Below are 19,800 nucleotides of genomic sequence, written 5' to 3' on the forward strand. Positions count from 1 at the left end.
TTCCTGTAATATGGGATTCTGCCTAGATTTCTCCTTTCTGAGAATTTAGGGGGTGGAGACAGCTAGTGAGGAGGCTTTCTCCTTTCTTCATAGGAGAAAAAGTACTATGGCAAACTACAATGGTTATACCCCTAAGATAGGAACTCTCCTATAATTCCCAGAATTCACAACAAATCCAATCAATCTTAGCTCCAAATCTCAGGCTGTTCCCACCTTGATGATACTCTTGCTGGTCTCTAGGATGACCTCACCCACAGCCCTCCCACCCTGCCTTTGGTGCCCCTCTCCTCTCCTTCCGGGACCCTATTCCATCCTAATTTCCTCAGCATGCACCAACCCTGCAATCCAAGACCCATCACAAAAGCCATTTCTCTGGCAGAAGGAGGCTCCCTGAAGTCATTTTGAGTTCCACTTCCCGTTATTAATCTCAGGCTGCCAAAGTGGAGAATTCTGTTCCTTTTCTGAGTTCCCTCCCCCCCTTCCCCAGCAGTGTCCCGGGGAGAAGGGGACAGGTTCTAGACTGTGGGATTCCTACATGAAGGCTGTATTGGTGAGACTGGAGTACAGCCTGTGCCAGCATAGATGGGGAGTGAGTAGCAACACTCAGCTATAATTAGTCACCCCCACAGCAGAGCCTGCACACAGGGAGAAAGGAGGAGGGTCTCTGTTGGGAGGGGGAACCACTGGCTGCTCAGAAGGAAAGCGGCTTTATTGGGGACTGAGGGATAGGTGGGGATTCTGAAGCACAACCTTCAGTGGGGTGAGGACCAAGGATGCATAAAAGCACTTAAGAGCCGGCAGCACGCAGTAAAGCTCCAGTAAATGGAAGTTTCTTATACCTTAGGGAAGAATGTGGACTTGAATGGGAGGAGGAGGGGGAGGGACCCCACACCTAGGAGCAAAAGGGTGGCATCTTTTAAGTGGGTAACAAAGATGAGGTATAGAAGAAGTGGCAGTTTAGTATCTCAAGTGGATGGGCACTTGGACGTGGCCTCCAGGCAAGGCAGGCTGGAGGGGGTGGGGAGATACCATCACCTCAATGGCCCCACGCATGCATCACCGTTGTCAGAGGTTTGTGAGAGGCTGGGCCTTGGTGGAGGAGAAGGCTCACTGCAAGAGGAAGAGGGCAAAGGAGCCCAAAGATGGAGGTGGAGAAAGGCGGAGGCAGCCCTTAAGGAAGGCACATTGTTGGAGCAACCACGGAGAAAGATAGGAAGGAGACCCGTAAGAGAGGAGCTGGGATTTATGGCATAGCAGCCTAGTCCTGGCTCTGTACATGTCAGCGGTCTGGATCTGGAGACCCTGAATTTGGTAATGGGGACCGGGGAAGTGGGGAGCCAGGGGGCGGGTCTGCCTCCGGCCCTCGGCCTGGCAACCACGCGCGCGCGCGCGCACACACACACTCACACACACACACTCACCGATTTTGGCTAGGCTAGCCACCAGGATCCACAGGGCCACCAGGTAAGGCGCCTCCACCTCGTGCCACTGCCAGCGGAAAAGCGCCAAGCCTGGAGGAGGCTCGCCCGGCGACCCCGGCAGTGGGGTCGGCTCTGGGGTGGTTCCCGCCCCCGCCAGGGGCAGCCCGAGCAGGGGCAGCGCGGCGCGCAGCATCCTGCAGCCGGCCTCGTCGTCCGCCCGCCCGGCCCCGCACAGCCGCCGGCCCCGCGTCGCCGCCGCCGCCGCCGCCGCCTACTGGGCGCCCCCGCGTCACAGGCACGTGGGGCTCACTCCCCCCAATCCAGGCTCCGATACCCCCAGGCCAGGTCCGGATTCATAGACCCTGCCTGGGACGCCTGTAATCGTCAGCTCTTCCTCCATCCCCTCAAGACTAGTTCCAGCTTCGGAAATTCCCCAGTCCAGTCCTTCCCAAGTCCCGAAACCTCCTCCTCCGGGCTCTCCCAGCCTTCCCCAAACGGCCTTCGCCTGGATTCACCGACTTCGGGACAAGGCGTCCGGCGGAAAGAACCCGGGTGCTGGGAGCAGACCGGGCAGGAAGGGCGCGGAGATTGCCGCGAGCAGCCCGGAGCTCCTGGCGCCCAGGCCGGGGGCTGGCGCCGCCCGGCGCAGACGGTAGGGGGCGGTGTGACGCCGCCTTCCACGCAGCGCTCCCAAACCTCAGACCCTTTTCTAGCCCCCGCCCAGACCAAACCTGCGCACGCGCGCTGGGCCCTCCCAGAAAGTCCAGATGGCCAACTCTACCGGCAAAGTCCTCAGGAACCCTAAGGCCGGGACTGGCCCCGACGCATTCCAGGCTGTGAAGGAGGGCACCGCCCTTCTCTCTCAACGTCGCCTTTTTTCACGACACTGAGGGAACCTGTGGATTTCCCTCTAAACTAGGGGCGACCCACTCAACTTTGAGGCACTGGGCTCATCTCGTGTCACTTTTCATTAAAACCAAGGGGCATCGCGTCCCACTTCTTTCCCTAAACATGTGTTACCTGCCTCCTCAAACTGACTCATCCCAGTCTTTTTTGAGAAAGGGCACCCATCCTTTCTTCCCACAACGAAGAGGAACTGATCCCGCCTCTTCCTTCAGTGAAATCTATTTTCACTTCTTGCTCTCAACTGAAAGGGATCTCTCTCCCTTGCTTTCCTCAAGAGAAAAACGTGCCCTGATCTCTACAACAAGAAATTAGGATCATCTCGTCCCTAAACCAAGGAACAACCGGCAGAGGAAGACTATCAGGAGAGACTTGCCCCCAACATACCCCTCCCCCCCGCAAAAGCTCAGCCTCATCTATCCCACACCCAAAGAAAGCTTCCACAGCCCTCAGCGTTCTCCAAGGCGGGGCGCCAGCTCGGGTTTTCCCGCTCTCCAAACCAGGGAACTAACGGGAGCACCAACCAGGCTCTCTGAGTGGCTGGCGCAAGCCCCGCCCCCTAGCAGTAGTCGCCCCCCCGTGCGTGCTCCGGGCCTAGTCTTGGCTCCACCCCCTTCCTCGGCCCCACCCACGTCTGGCTCCGCCTCTCCAGCAGCGTCCGGTCCGGCCCGGCCCGGCCCAAACAGTGGAGCTCTGATAAGCTGAAGCTGCTCGGAGGCTGGACGAGCCGGGCGCGCGTTGCTAGCGAGCGGCGGGGCCATGGCGGGCGGGGAAGAGCGCAGTGACGGGGAGCCAGTATCTGTGGTGACCGTGAGGGTGCAGTACCTGGAAGACACCGACCCCTTCGCATGTGCCAACTTCCCGGAGCCGCGCCGCGCCCCTACCTGCAGCCTGGACGGGGCGCTGCCTCTGAGTGCGCAGATACCTGCGCTGCACCGCCTGCTGGGGGCGCCACTCAAGGTGAGGAGAAGAAAAGTTGGGGTGATCTGGGCTCAGGTACCGCGCCTTAAAAGCCTGTGGGGGAGGCTAGAGCGGGTGCTCTCCTGCAGAAAAGTGTTGGGCTGGGTCTACGCCGTTCCGCTCTCAAGTTGAAGGGAAACGGTTGAAGGGACTGGGGAGTGTGTGGTCTGACCAGCCTGGCTGCCCGTGGAAGTGAGCCTCCTCCCCGCCCCTAGAGGAGCCCGGGACTCACTCGCCTTGATTGCCGGGGTGGCTGCTGTGTGGGCTATAGCGGACCCGGGAGGCGGAGCCGAGATACCAGCAGCTTCCACCTGCTTCAGGTTAAAGTGAGGGGCGGGACTTGGAAGAAGGGCGGAGCCAGGGCGGGTCGCTGGAGGTGTGCGGGCTGGAAGTGGGGAGGGGACGACGGGGAGGAGAGGAGGGGCAGGGCTCCCCCCTTCAGGTGGGGATTCGACCTGATGGTGCGAGTTGAGGAGAGACTGCACCGGGTGCGGGGCATCCCCGGGAATCCGCCAGCCCCCATAGCCCTGGGCTCCACCGAGCACGGGAGACTGCATCAGTGGAAAAGCCCTTTGAGTCACCACCCCCACCACCCTGTACACACGCCGCCGGTGGAAATCAGGAGGCGGGCCCGGCTAATTTTGAAATACTAGCCTGCCCTAGTTTGCTGGCGCCCCGAGGCCGACTTTGCACAGTATGGAGAGAGAGAGGCCCTTTTCCAGATGGCCCGCCGGACCTCCTCTCCCCTCCCCTCCGGCTCGCCGCCCTCAGCCCCCAGCAGGCAGCACTTTCCGGCGCGCTGTTTCCGGGCCGAGACTGAGAGCCTCGCATCCCCCCCGCACCTCCCCCGTGTTCCCCGCCTGCGAAGTTGCTCTGACCAGAGGTGAAGGGTGGGACTTGGGGCTGCTGCCTCAGCTGGGCGCCGAGTTGCGCAAACATGCCCCCTGAGCTCGGGGTCTCCCCTGGAATGTGCCCTGGGAGCCGGGCCCCCCAGCCTGCATTCCTCTCGCTGCGGCCAGCCCCGCCTCTGAGCGCGGGCGGAAGGGCTCAGGAGACTATTATCCTGGGGAGTGGCGCGTGTCCTTGCAGAGCCCCTGCTTTCAAGCCACAACTGGAAGGATGCAACACACCTCCAAAATTTTGGTGCAGACATCTCTTGTCTTGCTCAGTTCAGTAGGGCCTGCTATCATGTCCAGCCAGAGGTCACCCACCTAACTCGGTACAGTAGGTGTGCTTAGCAGGAAGAGGTGCTGCACTGAGACAGTTTTGCCTCCAGACTCCTGGAACTCTGCAAAAGTAAAGTTGGAGTTCTAGTGAGAAGATGGTTTTCTTTCCAATCCTTCCCACTCTTGAACTCCCCTCTTTTCCTACTGAAGCAGGCCTGGGAGATAAGCTGCAGTAAAGAACCTCAGAATCATCTCTTCTCCCTCATTTAGAAACCTGCAAGGGCTTAGTTTGCACAAGGCCCAGGATTAGGATCCCTAGCAACACACACAGATAGAGAAGGAAAAAAAGCAATCAAGCTTGGGCCAGGAGCATGGCTCTCAGTTCAACAATAAAAAAAAGAAAACTTCCCCCTCCATCAGGCGCTTTATCTTGTTCTGTGCCCCCTAACTAAGGATACTATGGAGCTCCATAAAGAATGTGTTTTAAGTTCTCCATCTCAACTCTGTACTTCCTGGGTGACCAACTTTGAGATCTCCCACCTAGAGCACCTAGCACTGCCCCTTCCCTCCCTGGGAAGACTTCTAGAAGGCACACTAAACAGCCATAGTTCTTGGAGCCAGAACTCCCTAGGGCTGACAGCTTTGCCAGTAATGGTCAGATGCACTGTGATGTGCTTGTCCCAAATATAAACTGTGACCACAGATCCAGAATAGAAGGCTGAAGGAAGAGAGACTGAGAATAGGGCAGGAGCAGGGACATCAGTAAACTGAGGAAAGGGGTGAGGGGGCTCTTCCTTGCAGGAAATACCAGCAGCTGGTTCTTCCCCTAGTACTATTAAGTGGGTGCCCCAGAGGCACAGATATGACTCAGGTCTGCCTTTCTAGACTTCTAGAAGGGAGAGATGGCCCGGAAACCCAGGCAGCCCTGTTACAGGCTGTGGGACAGAAATAAATAATGCTTCATCCTGTGTATGGTTGTCCAGAAGAGGATAGGTCACAACCAAGAAGCCTCTGCCCTCCCACACTGGATACTGGCTTCCATCATTTCTGCAGACCCCGCACTCTCCCTGGGTCTGTGCAGAGGCTAGCCTACTCTCTCCCGGGAGCTCCTCTCCCAATCCCTATTGGGCCTAGAGTTCCCCTTGGGAGCTCCTTTTTCAAACCATTCAGAGCTTGCCTGCCTGAGAAAGCCTTGCTCATTTCCTCCAAGTCTAGGAGGAAGCTCCTAGCCACAGCCTCTGACTCATCTCCTGGCCTGGTTGGTGAGGGGAGCCTGGCAGTGCCCTGGGCCAGGCCTAGTGTCCCCAGGAGAACTCAAGAGTATCTTTCTCCTGTCTGTTGTAAAGGCTTTTCCATCTTTTTCAGAACTATTGATCCACCTTGCCTTTGGGGAAGGGCGTCAGAAGCCTTGCCTGAGAATTGTGGTCCCTGTCCCATCTGGCCACCTCTGACTTCGCCCTAGCTTTGGGCAGGGGAACCTCAAGTGCCTCTCTGACCTTAGGGCAAAAGCCAGAACCACCTTTCACGGAAAAGATGACCCTTACATATCCATCATTGCCAGCTACTTTTTTTCCCCTAGACACCTGTGGCTAAAGATCAGAGTAGGACAAAGATGGCGCTGTGCCTGATGTCCTGACCCTACTCCAACCCACTTTAGCCCCTGTTTACCCTTAGGAGCTGTTGTGGTAATGAGTCTATTTCTGAGCTCCAGGAATAGATGCCAACTGAAGGTGTTCCATAGAAATTTTTTTCTTTGTCAAGGTTCAAGCCCAAAGCCAAGTGTGCTCTGTCACTGAGCTGCATCCCCCACTCCTAAGGAGTCTTAAAGGTGTTAGCATTTCCCCTGCCTCAGGTCCTCAGCTCCTCCCATTAGTCCTAGATCCACCCATACCTAATGAGCCACTCCTACTCACTATTAAGACCTACCTACTTCGCCTTTACAGAAAGAGAGACAGAGAGACAGAGACTGCCACCTGGATAAGGTGCAGACGCCATGTAGCTCCCTCTCCTGTGGGAACTATGGCCCCACTAATAAACCTCCTTATGAACCTTCTTCTCCTATCTGTGATTATCTCCGCATGGTTCCCTGGGATGGCCGGGACAGATCCTTTCAAAGGGGACTGTAGGGTGCTCTGGTAATGAACTCAACTCTCTGGTTTTCCGCTATTGGAGTCTCTAGAAAGACTACGAAAGATAAGGAATGAGAGTAGGGGGTCTTAACCTCCAAGCCTTCCCTGTGGCTAGCTTGTTCCACCTACTGGTTCTTCTGGGCTTGAGAAACTGGCTATCACCCTGGCAAGGGACCCCATGACCTAGGTCCTGAGAGACGTTGACACTTACTCTAGAGTGTGCAAGTGAGTTCCCCTGCTGGAACTGGGTGGACCAGTTTGGGGTATTTGCTGAGTTGGGGAAGCTGAGTGGTGGCTGTCTCCAGCTTTTCGAAAAACTGCATCCCTAGCCCTTACTCCACCTCCCCTTCGGGGTTCCATGGAGCACTTCCAAGGGCTGTGCACCCAAGATCTGGGTTAGTTAGCCCTGATTCCATTCAAGACTATGCTGCCTGGGGCAATTCACCAAATTTCTGAGCTTTGGTTTTCTCACCTGTGAAAAGAGCTTCTTGATAAGCCGAGTCTAGTTATCTGATACTGCAGAGGCATAACAAATTCTGATTTCCACTTCTCATCCCGGAAGTTGCGGTCTAGCTGGAGATGGAGACACTCGATAGCTAGAAAGGATGGTCTTCTGAGTACAGGCAAAGGCAGTAATTATTTCCTAAAATAAGGATCTTTAAGCATGTAATTCTTTATCTTATTTGCACCTTGCATGTTCATTCTCACCAGATGACACGGCTGGGGGAAAGAAAGCTGGTGAGTACAGGCCATGGTCCAATATTAAACTGCACAAAAGCGAGGTTTGGTGGTACAAGATCCTGGATTTCCCCACCCCACCCCACCCCCCTTTGGCAGTACTGGAGTTGTTTGTTACTGGGGCCTTGGACTTGCCTGCCACTGGAACCACATCTCCAGTCCTTTTTCCTTTAGGTTACTTTTCAGATAGGATTTTGCTTTTTGCCTGGGGCAGGTCTCTTCTTGCTGGCTGAGATGACCCACACTCACGAGAGTTTCTGCTTCTTTTGGCTCAGGGTAACTTTTTCTTTGCTTCCTGTTGGCCTTTGTACTGCAGAAGGCTCATAGCTGGGATTAAAGGCATGAGCCACTGTGTACAGCCAGTGCTCGTGAATTTGGGGCTGGCTAGGGCTACATAATAAGACTCTGTCTTCAAAATAAATAAATAAATAAACCAAATGAATCTGTATGGGAAGGGGCAGATATGGCTCAGTGGTATAGTGCTTGCCCAGCACATACAATGCCCTGAGTTTGATCTCTTGCACTAAGGAAAAATTTAAAAAATATATATTTTTGGTATTAGAGTTTGAACTCAGGGCTTTGAGCTTGCTAGGTAAGCTACCTCTAGTACCATGCCCCAGCCCTAAAACAAACAAACATAATAATCAAAACCATAACCAATGGGTTTAGGCTTTCAGAAGAGCCTGAGCTGGAGAGAGTAGTGGACCAGAGGCTGAGTCTGGGAAGAATGAAGGATGTGGCGTAGCTGTATCTCATGACAGGGACCAGAGAAGTGAGGACAACAAGGGGCAGGATGGAGCTAGGAATATGGGCCCCTACTGTGGACTGACCCTTAGCATTATTAGTACAGACAGAGATTTGTGCTTGCTCAGGCCTGGCCCACCCCCAGGGTGTGAGAAACAAGGCCCAGAAATTTGGCTCTCACAATGATGACCCCAGGAAGGGGGCTGGAGTGTGAGGGATAAGCACCATCTTGCTGGCAGGAAGTTTCCTTGTTTGGCCATTGTCTTGGCGCTAGTCCTCCATTCTCTACTTTGGAGGCACTAAGCTGAATGCTATCCCTGGACCCCCTCAATGTAAATGGACTGCCAGGACTGGTCAGGAAAAGTGATGAGGAGACAGTAGAGGAAAGGGTTAAATCTGCTCAGCTGAGAAGGCTGGAGAAGTAGACACAGAGCTTTCAGACCCCTACCTAAATGGTATCCTGGAAGGAGAAAGCCATTCTTGACTCGGCAGGGATGGAACAGGAAGCCTCTGTGCATGTGCAACTTTAGCCAGTGAGCAGCCATATTTGACCATATATCTGGGTGGTTACCAGATGTAATATGATCAAGCTCCAGTGTTTACAGTGTTTATGGCAGTCCACCTCTCCCCTTTCTTAGAGCCCATGGAAGCTGTGATTCAACATTTACTTGTTAGCTTTTTCTGTTTCTTTTCAGTACTGGGATTTGAACATAGGTCCTTGTACTTGCTTGTCTTGCTTACTCGGCTAGTACTCGACCTCTTGAGCCACACTTCTAGCCCTGCTTTTTGCTGGTTACTTTGGAGATGGAGCCTGGCAAACATTTCTCTCTGGCTAGCTTCAAACTTCCATCCTCTAGGACTCAGCCTCCTGAGTAGCTAAGGTTACTGGTATTAATCACCAGTGCATGACTGTTTCAGAATCTTTTTCTTTCTTTTATTCCTTCTTTCTTTTTTGTGCCTATCTTGGGGCTTGAACAGAGGTTTTTTTGTTTTGTTTTGTTTTGGGGCTTACCTTAAGGCTTGGGTGCTGTCCCTGAGACTCTGTGCTCAAGGCTAGCACTCTACCACTTGAGCCACAGCACCACTTCCAGCTTTTTTTGAGTAGTTTATTGGAGATCAGAGTCTCACAAGCACTTTTCAGCCCAGGCTGGCCTCAGTTGCAATCTTCAGATCTCAGCCTCCTGATTAGTAGGGTTACGGGTGTGAGCCACTGGCACCTGGCTCTTGAACAGTGTTTTTTCAAGTCAAGCTTTTCCATCTTCTGTTGTGCTATAAAGGAGGGGGAGGCAAAGACAATGTGGTTGGTTCCTGCTATGTCTTCTACATCTAAAACCAGCCTGGTTCATGAATGTTTGGATAAATGAGCTGTTTTATATGTGATCTCTGAGGAGGAAGTTGTAATTCTGCCGGAAGTTTGTTCCTCTAGGGTCCCCAAATTCCCCAGTCAGGCACTAGGAGACACAGCTAGAACAGGATGGGGGTGAGGTGGGTCGACTCTTGAGTCACTCTGTGGGTCGAGGTCGAAATGTGAGGGTGCCCTCGGCTGCGCTGGCCCCCAGTGAGATGCACTCATCTTGAGGCACTGCTGCTTGTGACTAGTAGGCCCCGGAGAAGATGACTCTGCTCTCTGGGAGGGGAAAGAGGCCAGGCCCGCCCTAGGCGCCCAGGGGAGGGCAGGCAGCCAGGCAGGAAGTGGGACAGGGAACAGGCTGGAGTGTTTGTCCTGTGTCCCATGTCCCAGGGCAAAGGGGGAGGGGAGTCACCCAAGGGCCCTATAAGCTAAACTGCCAGGAAGGAGCCAAGTCAGGCTCAGAGGCCTGAGCAGGGGTGTTCACTAGAGACAGGGGCAGGAGCTGATCTCTTTCTCTCCCGGGACCTAGAGTAGTTGGAATCCCTTGGGTGAAGTTTATTAGAGGGACAGGGCTGACAAAATAGCAAGACAATTGACTTGCCTGATATGGAGACCAAAAGACCCGCCTCGCTCCCCACCCCGAAGGTGGGCCCACTCTGGGTCACGGCACTCAAGTAGAAGAGACTTTGCTTAGTTCTCCCTGCATGGCAGCCCTGTGCATGGGGAGGTGTCTGGAAGTAGGGCTGCCTTCAGAGTCTGGAGTCACCTCCTTCAGACCTCTTTATAAGTGCTTCACGAGGGGCCAAGCACCACACATGGTAGGGGTGCAGAGGAGCCAGCCTTGGGGGAGGGGAACATGGGAAGTGGACTCATGGATGGAATATGCGCCTTCTTACAATCGCGGGTTTCAAGCCAGGGTGCGAGTGTCTCATGCCTGTCATCCTAGTTACTTAGGAAGCTGAGATTGAGAGGATCATGGTTCGAAGCTAGGCCTCATATAAAAGTCCTTCAGACTCCATCTCCAAAATAACTAGCAAAAATAACAACTGTGTCCCCCCCTAAAAAAATAGTAATGGCAAGTACAGACAGCAAAAGTAAGGCTGGAGGTTTGGCTTAAATGGTAGAGTACCAGTGAAACAAGCATGTGGCCTTGAGTTCAAACCCCAAACAAAAAAACCAAACCAATGACAAATGCAGGTTTCAGGATCCCACTATAGACTACCTGGATGAGACCCAAAAATCTGAGGACTTGTTGTGACCGTTGGCCATTGTGATGAGCAGCCCCCTTGAAGAGAGGAAAAGTTCCTGAGTCCTGGCTGGCCTGGGGAGTCTGTAAATCAATTCTTCTCTTAGAGACAGACACATGGACTCTCTAGATTTTGCTCCTCCCTGCACACCGAATATCTTCTTTCTGGGCTTGAATCCTTCCTGGCTGCAGCTTATCACCCCAACTGTGAGCTCCCTCGAAGGCAGCAACTTCCTTTCCCTGCCCCTTCCTCATTTATGTTCATTAACTTGGCAAGCATTTGGTGACACCTACTCTGTACCAGGTGGTACACTAGGCTCCTTAGATACAGCGAGGAGCAGGACAGGCAGGTCGCCCGAACTCAGAGAACTCAGTTAAGGAGGAATGAGACTAGTGTTAAGGATGTTATAATGCTAGAAGAACTATGGAGAGGATGCACAAACCAGAAGTATGGTTCAGGAAGGCTTTGCGAAAGTGGACTCCAACCTGAACCCTGAATAGTAGGCGGATGTTAGCTGGGAGAGAAGGCAAGTACAGACAGCAAGAGACAGCTGGGCCCTGCTCATAGTAGGGGTTGAAAAAAAACTGCTGGAGAAATACACAGCCCCTCTGCCATACTGTGTGTGTGTGTGTGTGTGTGTGTGTGTGTGTGTGTGTGTGTGTATCAACTTTGTGTCTCAAATCAGGTGGTCCCATTTCTTTGGGCCTCTGGTGAGGATGCCATGTCATGCTCAAAATTCATGGCCATCTACTAAATCTTGTAAGCCAGGAAGTAAAGAGCAAGACTGAAGTGGCTGGGGTCCTCTTTTTCCTTTCAAGGGCGCCTAAGAGCCTTCTATGAAATCCCACATCACAAAGGTTCCACTACCTCCCCATAGCGCCACCCCGTGGATCAAGCCTTTAATGCATGGACCTTTAGCGGGCATTCAACATCCAAACTGTAGCCTAGCCTTCACCTCTGCCTTTGCCCCCAGCTGGAAGACTGTGCCCTACAAGTCTCTCCCTCTGGATACTACCTGGATGCCGAGCTGTCCCTAGAAGAGCAGCGAGAGATGCTGGAGGGCTTCTATGAAGAGATCAGGTCAGAGCTGATAAGGCCAGGGTACCCTTTCCCCTCCCCTTGAGGAGCTAGCATGGGTTTAGGCCAAGCCCCAACCCCTGCCCCACTGTCTCAAGTGTCAGCAGCTGAGACACTTGATCCACAGCCTGGGCTACGGGTCACCTCTTGCTTTCCCAGCGAACTGTGCCAGGGGAATCCCAAAGCCTGGCCAGTATTATCTGCTGCCCAGGATGGAAGTAGGGGCTCTCACATACCTGAGATACCTGTGTTTGCACAAGCCCTCCTGTCTGACCAACCCTCAGGCCCTTGGAATAGCTGTTAGGAAGGAAGGAGCTGGGCCAGGGAGGAGTTTACAGGGCGGGACTCTGAGGAACGAACAAGCTGCTGACCTGGCTGCTTGATTTCAGCAAAGGGCGGAAGCCCACCTTGATCCTGAGAACCCAGCTCTCTGTGAGAGTCAACGCTATCTTGGGTGAGTATGTGAAGGTTTCAGTGTTCAACAGTCCCCATTATCCCACCCCCCTTCCCCCCACTAACCTAGGTGGCCTAGTTTCTTTCAGGCCTGTGCTGGACATGGACAGAATCCATCAGAGTCTGGATGGCGTCTGCCCTCATGCTCTCTCTGACCACTCTTTCTAACCAGGGCTGACGCCACAGCTAGACTATAATGATTGGGGTGAGGCGGGGGAGGAATCCAAAGTCAGAGAATGGAGGAGAGGGAAGTTTGAGAATACTAGAATCTTCTTTATGCTTATGTGTCACTGGACAAAGACATCTGTGTCCCCCTGAGGGTTTCATGTTCACTTACCTCTTGCAGAAAAGTTGTATGGCTCCAGTGGCCCTGAGCTCCGCCGCTCCCTCTTCTCACTGAAGCAGATCTTCCAGGTGAGTCCCAGAGGTGGGCCGAGGGTGGGTGTCCCACAGTGGGTGTCCTAAGCTCCCTCATGGATCCTCTAGGAAGACAAGGACCTGGTGCCTGAATTTGTGCACTCAGAGGGGCTGAGCTGCCTGATCCGCGTGGGCGCTGCTGCTGACCACAACTACCAGAGCTACATCCTTCGAGGTTAGCCCACTGTCCGCTCCCCTCGTGGCCTGCCCCCCCCATCCCCGTCCCTAACTGACCTCTTCTGTTCCTGCGTTCCCAGCACTGGGCCAGCTGATGCTTTTTGTGGATGGGATGCTGGGGGTGGTGGCCCATGGTGAGACGGTGCAATGGCTGTACACACTGTGTGCCAGCCTGGTAAGTGGCCCTTGCATACCCTGGCATGCATGCTTTTCCCATTGTTTCCTCCTGGGTCTGTTTCCTCTTCTGCAAAGTGGGCTGAAATGGAGTAAGTCTGAGGCCTCTAGGCCTAGAAAACTCTCCCAGGCTTGGGGCTGGAACCAAGGTCTTTCTACCTAGACTTCTCTCTTGTGCAACCTCGGGAGCTCTTCCGCAGACATGGTCTGGCTTAAGCCCTTCTCACATGTGGTGATTTCTCACCCCCCTCTCCAAGTCCCGCTTAGTGGTGAAGACCGCCCTGAAGCTGCTGCTGGTGTTTGTGGAATACTCTGAGAACAATGCGCCTCTTTTCATCCAGGCAGTCAACTCTGTGGCCAGCACCACCGGTCAGAGCCTGTCTATCCATCTCTCCTCCAATTCAGAGCCTTGTCTCCTCCCTGCCTCCCCCCTGCCTCCCCCCTGCCTCCCCCCTGACTCTCCCATATCTACATGGTAGGTGCTCTTCCCTGGGCCAATCTGGTGTCCATCCTAGAGGAGAAGAATGGTGCTGACCCAGAGCTGTTGGTGTATACTGTCACCCTCATCAACAAGGTATGTGCTGGGGACCAGGTGCCAACTGGGTACCTGTGGGTCCTGACCTGTGACCCCCCCCCCCCACCAGCATCAACCTTGGCTTTCTGTGCCCTCCCTTCAGACGCTGGCTGCACTGCCTGACCAAGACTCCTTCTACGATGTGACAGATGCACTAGAGCAGCAGGGTATGGAGACACTGGTGCAGCGCCATCTGGGCACCCCTGGTACGGATGTGGACCTGCGCACACAGCTTATGCTCTATGAGGTAGGCCAGGAGTAGGAGGGTGGAAAGGAGAAATGCATTTTCCCAGCACCCGTTCTCACGACGGAGCCTCAGATGCTTGCTTATGTCCTGGCCACCTTCACCAGAGCGCCCTTCGGTTGGAGGATGGGGACATGGAGGAAGCGGCAGCAGCAGCTGCTGCGGGTGGTCGGCGGGAGCGGCGAAAGCCATCCTCAGAGGAGGGCAAGAGGAGCCGCCGATCTCTGGAAGGGGGTGGCTGTCCTGCACGTACCCCAGAGGCTAGGTAAGTAAGTGCATGGGTGGATGAGGAGTGAATGGCCAGGCGTGGCCCTATCTGCTCACAGGCCTTGTCTCTAGCTCCACAGGCCCTGCCTCCCCAACTGGCTCCATCTCCACCGGCCCTGCTCTGCTGCCAAGTCCCACCTCCAGCTCTGCAAGCCCTGCTTCTGTTATCACTTCAGTGAACCTCTTTCCTACCATTTCCATGGCACCCTCAGTGGACGGCTCCTGTGAGAGGAGCATCTACAAGTAAGTAGGGAGATAGGGGTGGCCCCCAGTGACCCATCTCCAGCTGTTCCTCCACTTTGTGCCCCTCCATGGGCCCTCAGCCTCCTCTGCCCAAACCTGTGCTTTCTCTCTTTCCAGACTTCACCAAACTGCTCCCATTTGGTAAGTGACTGCTAGGGAGTGAGGTTCGGCTGACTGGACCTCCTCCTGCGACTTCTCTTTATCTCCTTCCATTGTTCCACCTGCCTTTGCCTCGTCATGTCTCCCTGTACCCTTCCCATCTCTGTTTCTCTCTCCTCATCACTGCTGCACCCTGTCGAGCTTCATGTCAGTCTCTCTTCCTCCATTTTCAGTTTCCCTACCCTTATCCTTCCTCTCCCTCCCTGTGGCTGAGAAGGAACCCTAAAATCACTCTCCAGCTCTGTATGGGTTCAAACAAACGGGCCTTGGGCTGGAGCAGCACCACAGTTACCATCTCTTCCTCTCACCCCTTCACCCAGGGCCCCTGAGAGCCTGCCTGTCCCTCAGTCCCCAATGGGGCAGGTCAGGCTAGAGTAAGTACAGAAGCCAGCCTGCCAAGCCTGCCTTGTGCTCAGGGTTTCAGCATTGCTTCTCTAATAGAGATTTCATATGTCCTATACTGCCACAGGTGGTGAGGCGGGGGCGGGGGGGGAGAGAACAGTCTCTCAGGCTGCCCCCTTTCCCAGTCTTTAGTAACCCAGAACTAAGCACTAAGAAGCAGCCCACTATGGCCACAGAGGTCCCTATGCTAATAATATCTTAACAACTCAGACCAGAGATGGGGACTAGGGGACAGGTTGGGAATAGAGCAGGGAGGTGATCTAGGGTGCTGTGTGTTGTGTGGGATGATAGAGCAACCTTAGGCTAAAGAAAAGGCAGAGACTAAAGGCCAGCAGAGGCTAGAGAGTCCAGAAACACTGAATCCCATTCATTATCTCAACATAAACAGTTCCTGCCACTTTCCAGATCCCTTTCTAGACATAGGCTATCCCTCCCAGAGGCTGTCAGACAGGCCAAGAGGGAAAAAGCATGATGTGCCCATTGGGATAGCTGTCCCTTTCCCATGGTCTAATGGTCTTGTCTAGAATTAGGACAGTAAAGGTTACAAGTTAGATGCTAAGTACAACATCTCCCTGTACTTTAGCCTAGGAATGCTGGATTGGTAGTTAACTCTCCTGTAGAAAGACTGAACAGAGGCTGGCTTTAGGTGGCAGTGGTCTGCTCAGTGCATGGACTGCTCCCTGTGCCTGTGTGTGCCTGCAATTGAGGGCAGTGCCTAGGAATTCAGCAAGGCATGTGCACCACCCTGGGCTGGACTTGTGTCAGACACTGTCACTGATGAGCACTTCCCCTCAGAGCCCGGTTCCTGGAGAATGTGGCAGCAGCAGAAACAGAGAAGCAGGCTGCATTGGCCCAGGGCCGGGCAGAGGCACTGGCGGGGGCCATGATGGACGAGGCTGATGGGTCCTCGGGTGAGTAGGCTGTAGGTGCAATGCCCTGTTCTTTCTTGCCCCAGAGGAGGCATGAGGCTGACAGCTACTTCCTTCTTGCTAGGCACCCGGGAACTATGGGACTCCCCAGAGCCGGCCCCTGCACCCAGAACACCCCGGAGCCCTGTGTCCCGAATCCTACTCCGGGCTCAGAGGAGCCTTGAGCCAGAGGCCAAGGAGCCACTGACACCATTAAGCCCCAAAGCTGAGCCAATCCATGATCTCCCTACCCGTGAACCCAAGCTGTGCATTGGGGACCTGGACTTCTCAGATCTGGGGGAGGATGAAGACCAGGATGTGCTCAATGTAGAGCCTGTGGAAGCTGGAAAGGGGATCCCACCCCCACCTCCCTTAGTCCCTGGAGGCCCCCCACCTCCTCCACCACCACCTCTCCCACCCATCAAAGGACCCTGCCCACCCCCTCCACCCCTGGCTGCCCCTCCTCCCCACTCAGCACTTGATGGGCCAGCCATCCCCACCAAGAGGAAGACGGTAAAACTTTTCTGGCGGGAGCTAAAGCTGGCTGGGGGACAAGGGGGCTCTGGAAGCCGCTTCGGACCCTGTCCTACCCTGTGGGCCTCCCTGGAGCCTGTCTCTGTGGACACAGCCCGGCTGGAACATCTGTTTGAGTCTCGAGCCAAGGACATACTACCTTCCAAGGTAAATGAGCTGAGCGGTTGGATCTAGTCCCTGATTGCCCTAAATGGGGAAAGCTGAGGTCAAGAATGGAGAGGGACTTGTCTAAGAGGCTCAGTAAGAGCCTTCACTAGAAGCTCAAGGCGTCCTGTCCTACATCACCAGTTCTGGGGTCATTAGGCCATTCAGAGAATATTGGAGTTGCTTGTTTAGATTGTTGCCCCAGCTAGTCCCTTCGCCGTTGTACTCTGCTCTTCCCCCAACCTTGCAGAAGGCTGGCGAGGGCCGCCGGACAATGACCACAGTGCTAGACCCCAAGCGCAGCAACGCCATCAACATTGGCCTAACCACCTTACCACCTGTACACGTCATTAAGGCTGCCCTGCTCAACTTTGATGAGTTTGCTGTCAGCAAGGATGGCATTGAGGTGAGGACAATGTTACCTTTCAGGTGTGGGGAGGTGGGAGGACTGACCCTGTCCTGTGTTTCCAATCACTCATTGGTGGGCATGGGCCTGGCATTTCTGCTGGGGTTCCCCTAGAACCTGGGACATCCCCCAAATGACTGAGCTCCTGCCCAAGCCCTTAGGCTACTAATAAGTGGTGATGGTTGGATCTTTAGAAACTACTGACCATGATGCCCACGGAAGAGGAAAAGCAGAAGATTGAAGAAGCCCAGCTGGCCAGCCCTGATGTGCCGCTGGGCCCAGCTGAGAATTTCTTGATGACACTTGCCTCCATTGGGGGCTTGGCTGCCCGCCTAGAGCTCTGGGCTTTCAAGCTAGATTATGACGGCATGGAACGGGTACCTGGGTCATGGAGTAGGACAGGTGGTGGGGACAGGTGAATGATAACCATGTAGTCTGAGCACCCCTGGTCCCCCATACCAGGAAATTGCAGAGCCACTGTTTGACCTGAAAGTGGGCATGGAACAGCTGGTGCAAAATGCCACCTTCCACTGCATCCTGGCTACCCTGCTGGCCGTGGGCAACTTCCTCAATGGCTCCCAGGTGAGTGAAAGAACATAGAGACCAAGGATCAGGACTCAGGAGTGAGCAGGTCCCAGGCTCATACAGTGTCCTTTCAGAGCAGTGGCTTTGAGCTGAGCTACCTGGAGAAGGTATCAGAGGTAAAAGACACCGTGCGCCGGCAGTCCTTGCTGTACCATCTCTGCTCCCTGGTGATCCAGACACGGCCAGATTCCTCTGACCTCTATTCGGAAATTCCTGCCCTGACCCGCTGTGCCAAGGTTAGCATCAGCCAGAGATTCCAAGACTAGCCAAGTCTTGAGGGAGCACAGCTTCCTATGACGGCTCCTCCCCCTCTCCCCATTTGCACCAATGTGCCAGGGCTTGCTCAGGCTACAGGTGCGTGAACTGTGTTCCTTGCCACAAATGTTCTTTCTTTTCTTGGCCTAGCCATGCCTACTCAAGTCTTGGGGTCTGTTTAGCTACTTCCTCCAAGAAGCCTTCTCTGCTTGCTAATGGGTCAGATGGACTCATGTTTCTTATGTCAAACTGTGAGCTTTTTGTTTTGAGATATGGTTCTTAGTAGTTGCTCAGGTTTCACTCTTTTTTTTTTTTTTTTTGGCCAGTCCTGGGCCTTGGACTCAGGGCCCGAGCACTGTCCCTGGCTTCTTCCCGCTCAAGGCTAGCACTCTGCCACTTGAGCCACAGCGCCGCTTCTGGCCGTTTTCTGTATATGTGGTGCTGGGGAATCGAACCTAGGGCCTCATGTATCCGAGGCAGGCACTCTTGCCACTAGGCTATATCCCCAGCCCTCAGGTTTCACTCTTGATCCTTCTGCCTCAACCTTCCACCTAGCCTGAGCTTTTGAAAAGTGAAGACTAAATCTCAGCTGTGTCCCAAGGGCCCAGGCTGGCCAGCTCAACACAGGCTGTCTTGACCTTAAGCAGTGTCTCACCTGTAAGAGGACAGCATATATGTCTACTTGCTTTTCCAGGTGGACTTTGAGCAACTGACAGAGAACCTGGGGCAGCTGGAGGGCCGGAGCAGGGCAGCTGAGGAGAGCCTACGGAGCTTGGCTAAGCATGAATTAGCCCCTGCTCTGCGTGCCCGCCTCACCCACTTCCTGGCCCAATGTGCCCGCCGTGTTGCCATGCTGAGAGTTGTGCACCGCCGAGTCTGTAACAGGCAGGGCAAGGGCCCAGGGAGAGGGAGGGTGGCTGCTACCATCTCAAACACCAAGCAGGATTCACAGTTTCTTCAACTCACCTAGGTTCCATGCCTTCCTGCTGTACCTGGGCTACACCGCACAGGCAGCTCGGGAAGTGCGCATCATGCAGTTCTGCCACACACTGCGCGAGTTTGCACTCGAGTATCGGACTTGCCGGGAACGGGTTCTACAGCAGCAGCAGAAGCGGGCCACATACCGGGAGCGCAACAAGACCCGGGGCCGCATGATCACAGAGGTGGATGTCCTTCTAGGTCTTGACTGCCATTCCCAGTTTCCCTCCCCTGATCCCAGCTCACCCTTCTCCCTTCTCCAGACAGAGAAGTTCTCAGGGGTGGCTGGGGAAGCCCCCAGCAACCTGTCTGTTCCAGTGGCAGTGGGCAGTGGGCCAGGCCGGGGGGATGCTGACAGCCACGCCAGTATGAAGAGTCTGCTCATTAGCAAGCCCGAGGACACCACCCACAGCCGCCGCAGCAGAGGTACAATTCATAGCTGCTGGGGGAAACGGGTTCTTGGGCCACTCTGACTTCACTTTGCCATCTGGTCTCCCTCAGGCACGGTCCAGAGCAATTCTCCAACTACACACCCAGCAGTGGGGTCCTCTCCTGCACCCCCTGACGAGTCCTCAGGCTCCAGTTTACCCAGTGACACATCTGATGAGATTATGGACCTGCTGGTGCAGTCAGTAACCAAGAGCAGCCCCCGCGCCTTAGCTGCTCGAGAAAGGAAACGCTCCCGTGGCAACCGCAAGTCTTGTGAGTACCCCCACCCCCAAGCCCACTGCCTTAGTCCCCTCCATCACTCCAACCCTGCTTTGTCCCTGCAGTGAGAAGGACGCTGAAGAGTGGGCTTGGAGACGACCTGGTGCAGGCACTGGGACTGAGCAAAGCTCCTGGCCTGGAGGTGTGAAGGGGCTGACTTTAGGATACCTGTTGGGATGCTCTTGCAGTACAAGATACTAGAGTGAAGACAGCCCTGCGCAGCCATCTGGTCCCAGGACCCTGTGTCCATGGTCCAATGCCTTGGCCTTAAGCAGTATTAGTGTGTGTGTGTGTGTGTGTGTGTGTGTGTGTGTGTGTTTGTGTGTGTGTGTGCCCATCTCCCTACTCGAGGAGAAAAATAAAGTTTTTGTACTTAGTCAAGAGCATTTTCTTCTGTCAAGATTCCCACAAGGCTGGGCCTGTAGCCTTGTCCCTC

The 19,800-nt window shown here is 54.5% G+C and overlaps 2 protein-coding genes across 5 annotated transcripts in view; one reads left to right on the forward strand and one right to left on the reverse strand.

Annotated features, from left to right (window-relative positions):
- Slc9a5 (solute carrier family 9 member A5) overlaps positions 1-3,082 on the reverse strand; it is a 21,375-nt gene extending 18,293 nt beyond the window's left edge. For 2 of the 3 annotated variants that reach the window (XM_048355338.1, XM_048355340.1), the window contains exon 1: positions 1,422-1,888. In XM_048355338.1, coding sequence (XP_048211295.1) covers positions 1,422-1,614 — 193 coding nt within the window. In that variant the 5' untranslated portion in view covers positions 1,615-1,888. Of the gene's footprint in view, positions 1-1,421; positions 1,889-2,956 lie in introns of those variants that run through there. The other variant, XM_048355339.1, reaches the window with a different exon arrangement.
- Positions 2,984-19,706, forward strand: Fhod1 (formin homology 2 domain containing 1). Of its 2 annotated transcripts, XM_048355336.1 has the most exons (24): positions 2,984-3,284; positions 11,633-11,739; positions 12,126-12,190; positions 12,536-12,603; positions 12,676-12,781; positions 12,864-12,958; positions 13,215-13,326; positions 13,437-13,531; positions 13,635-13,778; positions 13,883-14,040; positions 14,115-14,285; positions 14,403-14,426; positions 14,765-14,818; positions 15,642-15,757; positions 15,840-16,435; positions 16,683-16,838; positions 17,033-17,215; positions 17,301-17,420; positions 17,498-17,659; positions 18,373-18,563; positions 18,649-18,841; positions 18,920-19,082; positions 19,158-19,358; positions 19,430-19,706. In XM_048355336.1, the coding sequence occupies exons 1-24, from the start codon at positions 3,084-3,086 to the stop codon at positions 19,510-19,512; spliced, it is 3,564 nt and encodes a 1,187-aa protein (XP_048211293.1). In that variant the 5' UTR covers positions 2,984-3,083; the 3' UTR covers positions 19,513-19,706. The 2 variants fall into 2 exon arrangements, with proteins under 2 accessions (XP_048211293.1, XP_048211294.1); XM_048355337.1 differs by lacking the exons at positions 14,403-14,426; positions 14,765-14,818 and having other exon boundaries at positions 19,430-19,704.
- The last annotated feature ends 94 nt before the right edge of the window (positions 19,707-19,800 follow it).

The sequence above is a fragment of the Perognathus longimembris genome, chromosome 10 (genome assembly GCF_023159225.1).
Source record: "Perognathus longimembris pacificus isolate PPM17 chromosome 10, ASM2315922v1, whole genome shotgun sequence".
NCBI classification, from domain to species: domain Eukaryota; kingdom Metazoa; phylum Chordata; class Mammalia; order Rodentia; family Heteromyidae; genus Perognathus; species Perognathus longimembris.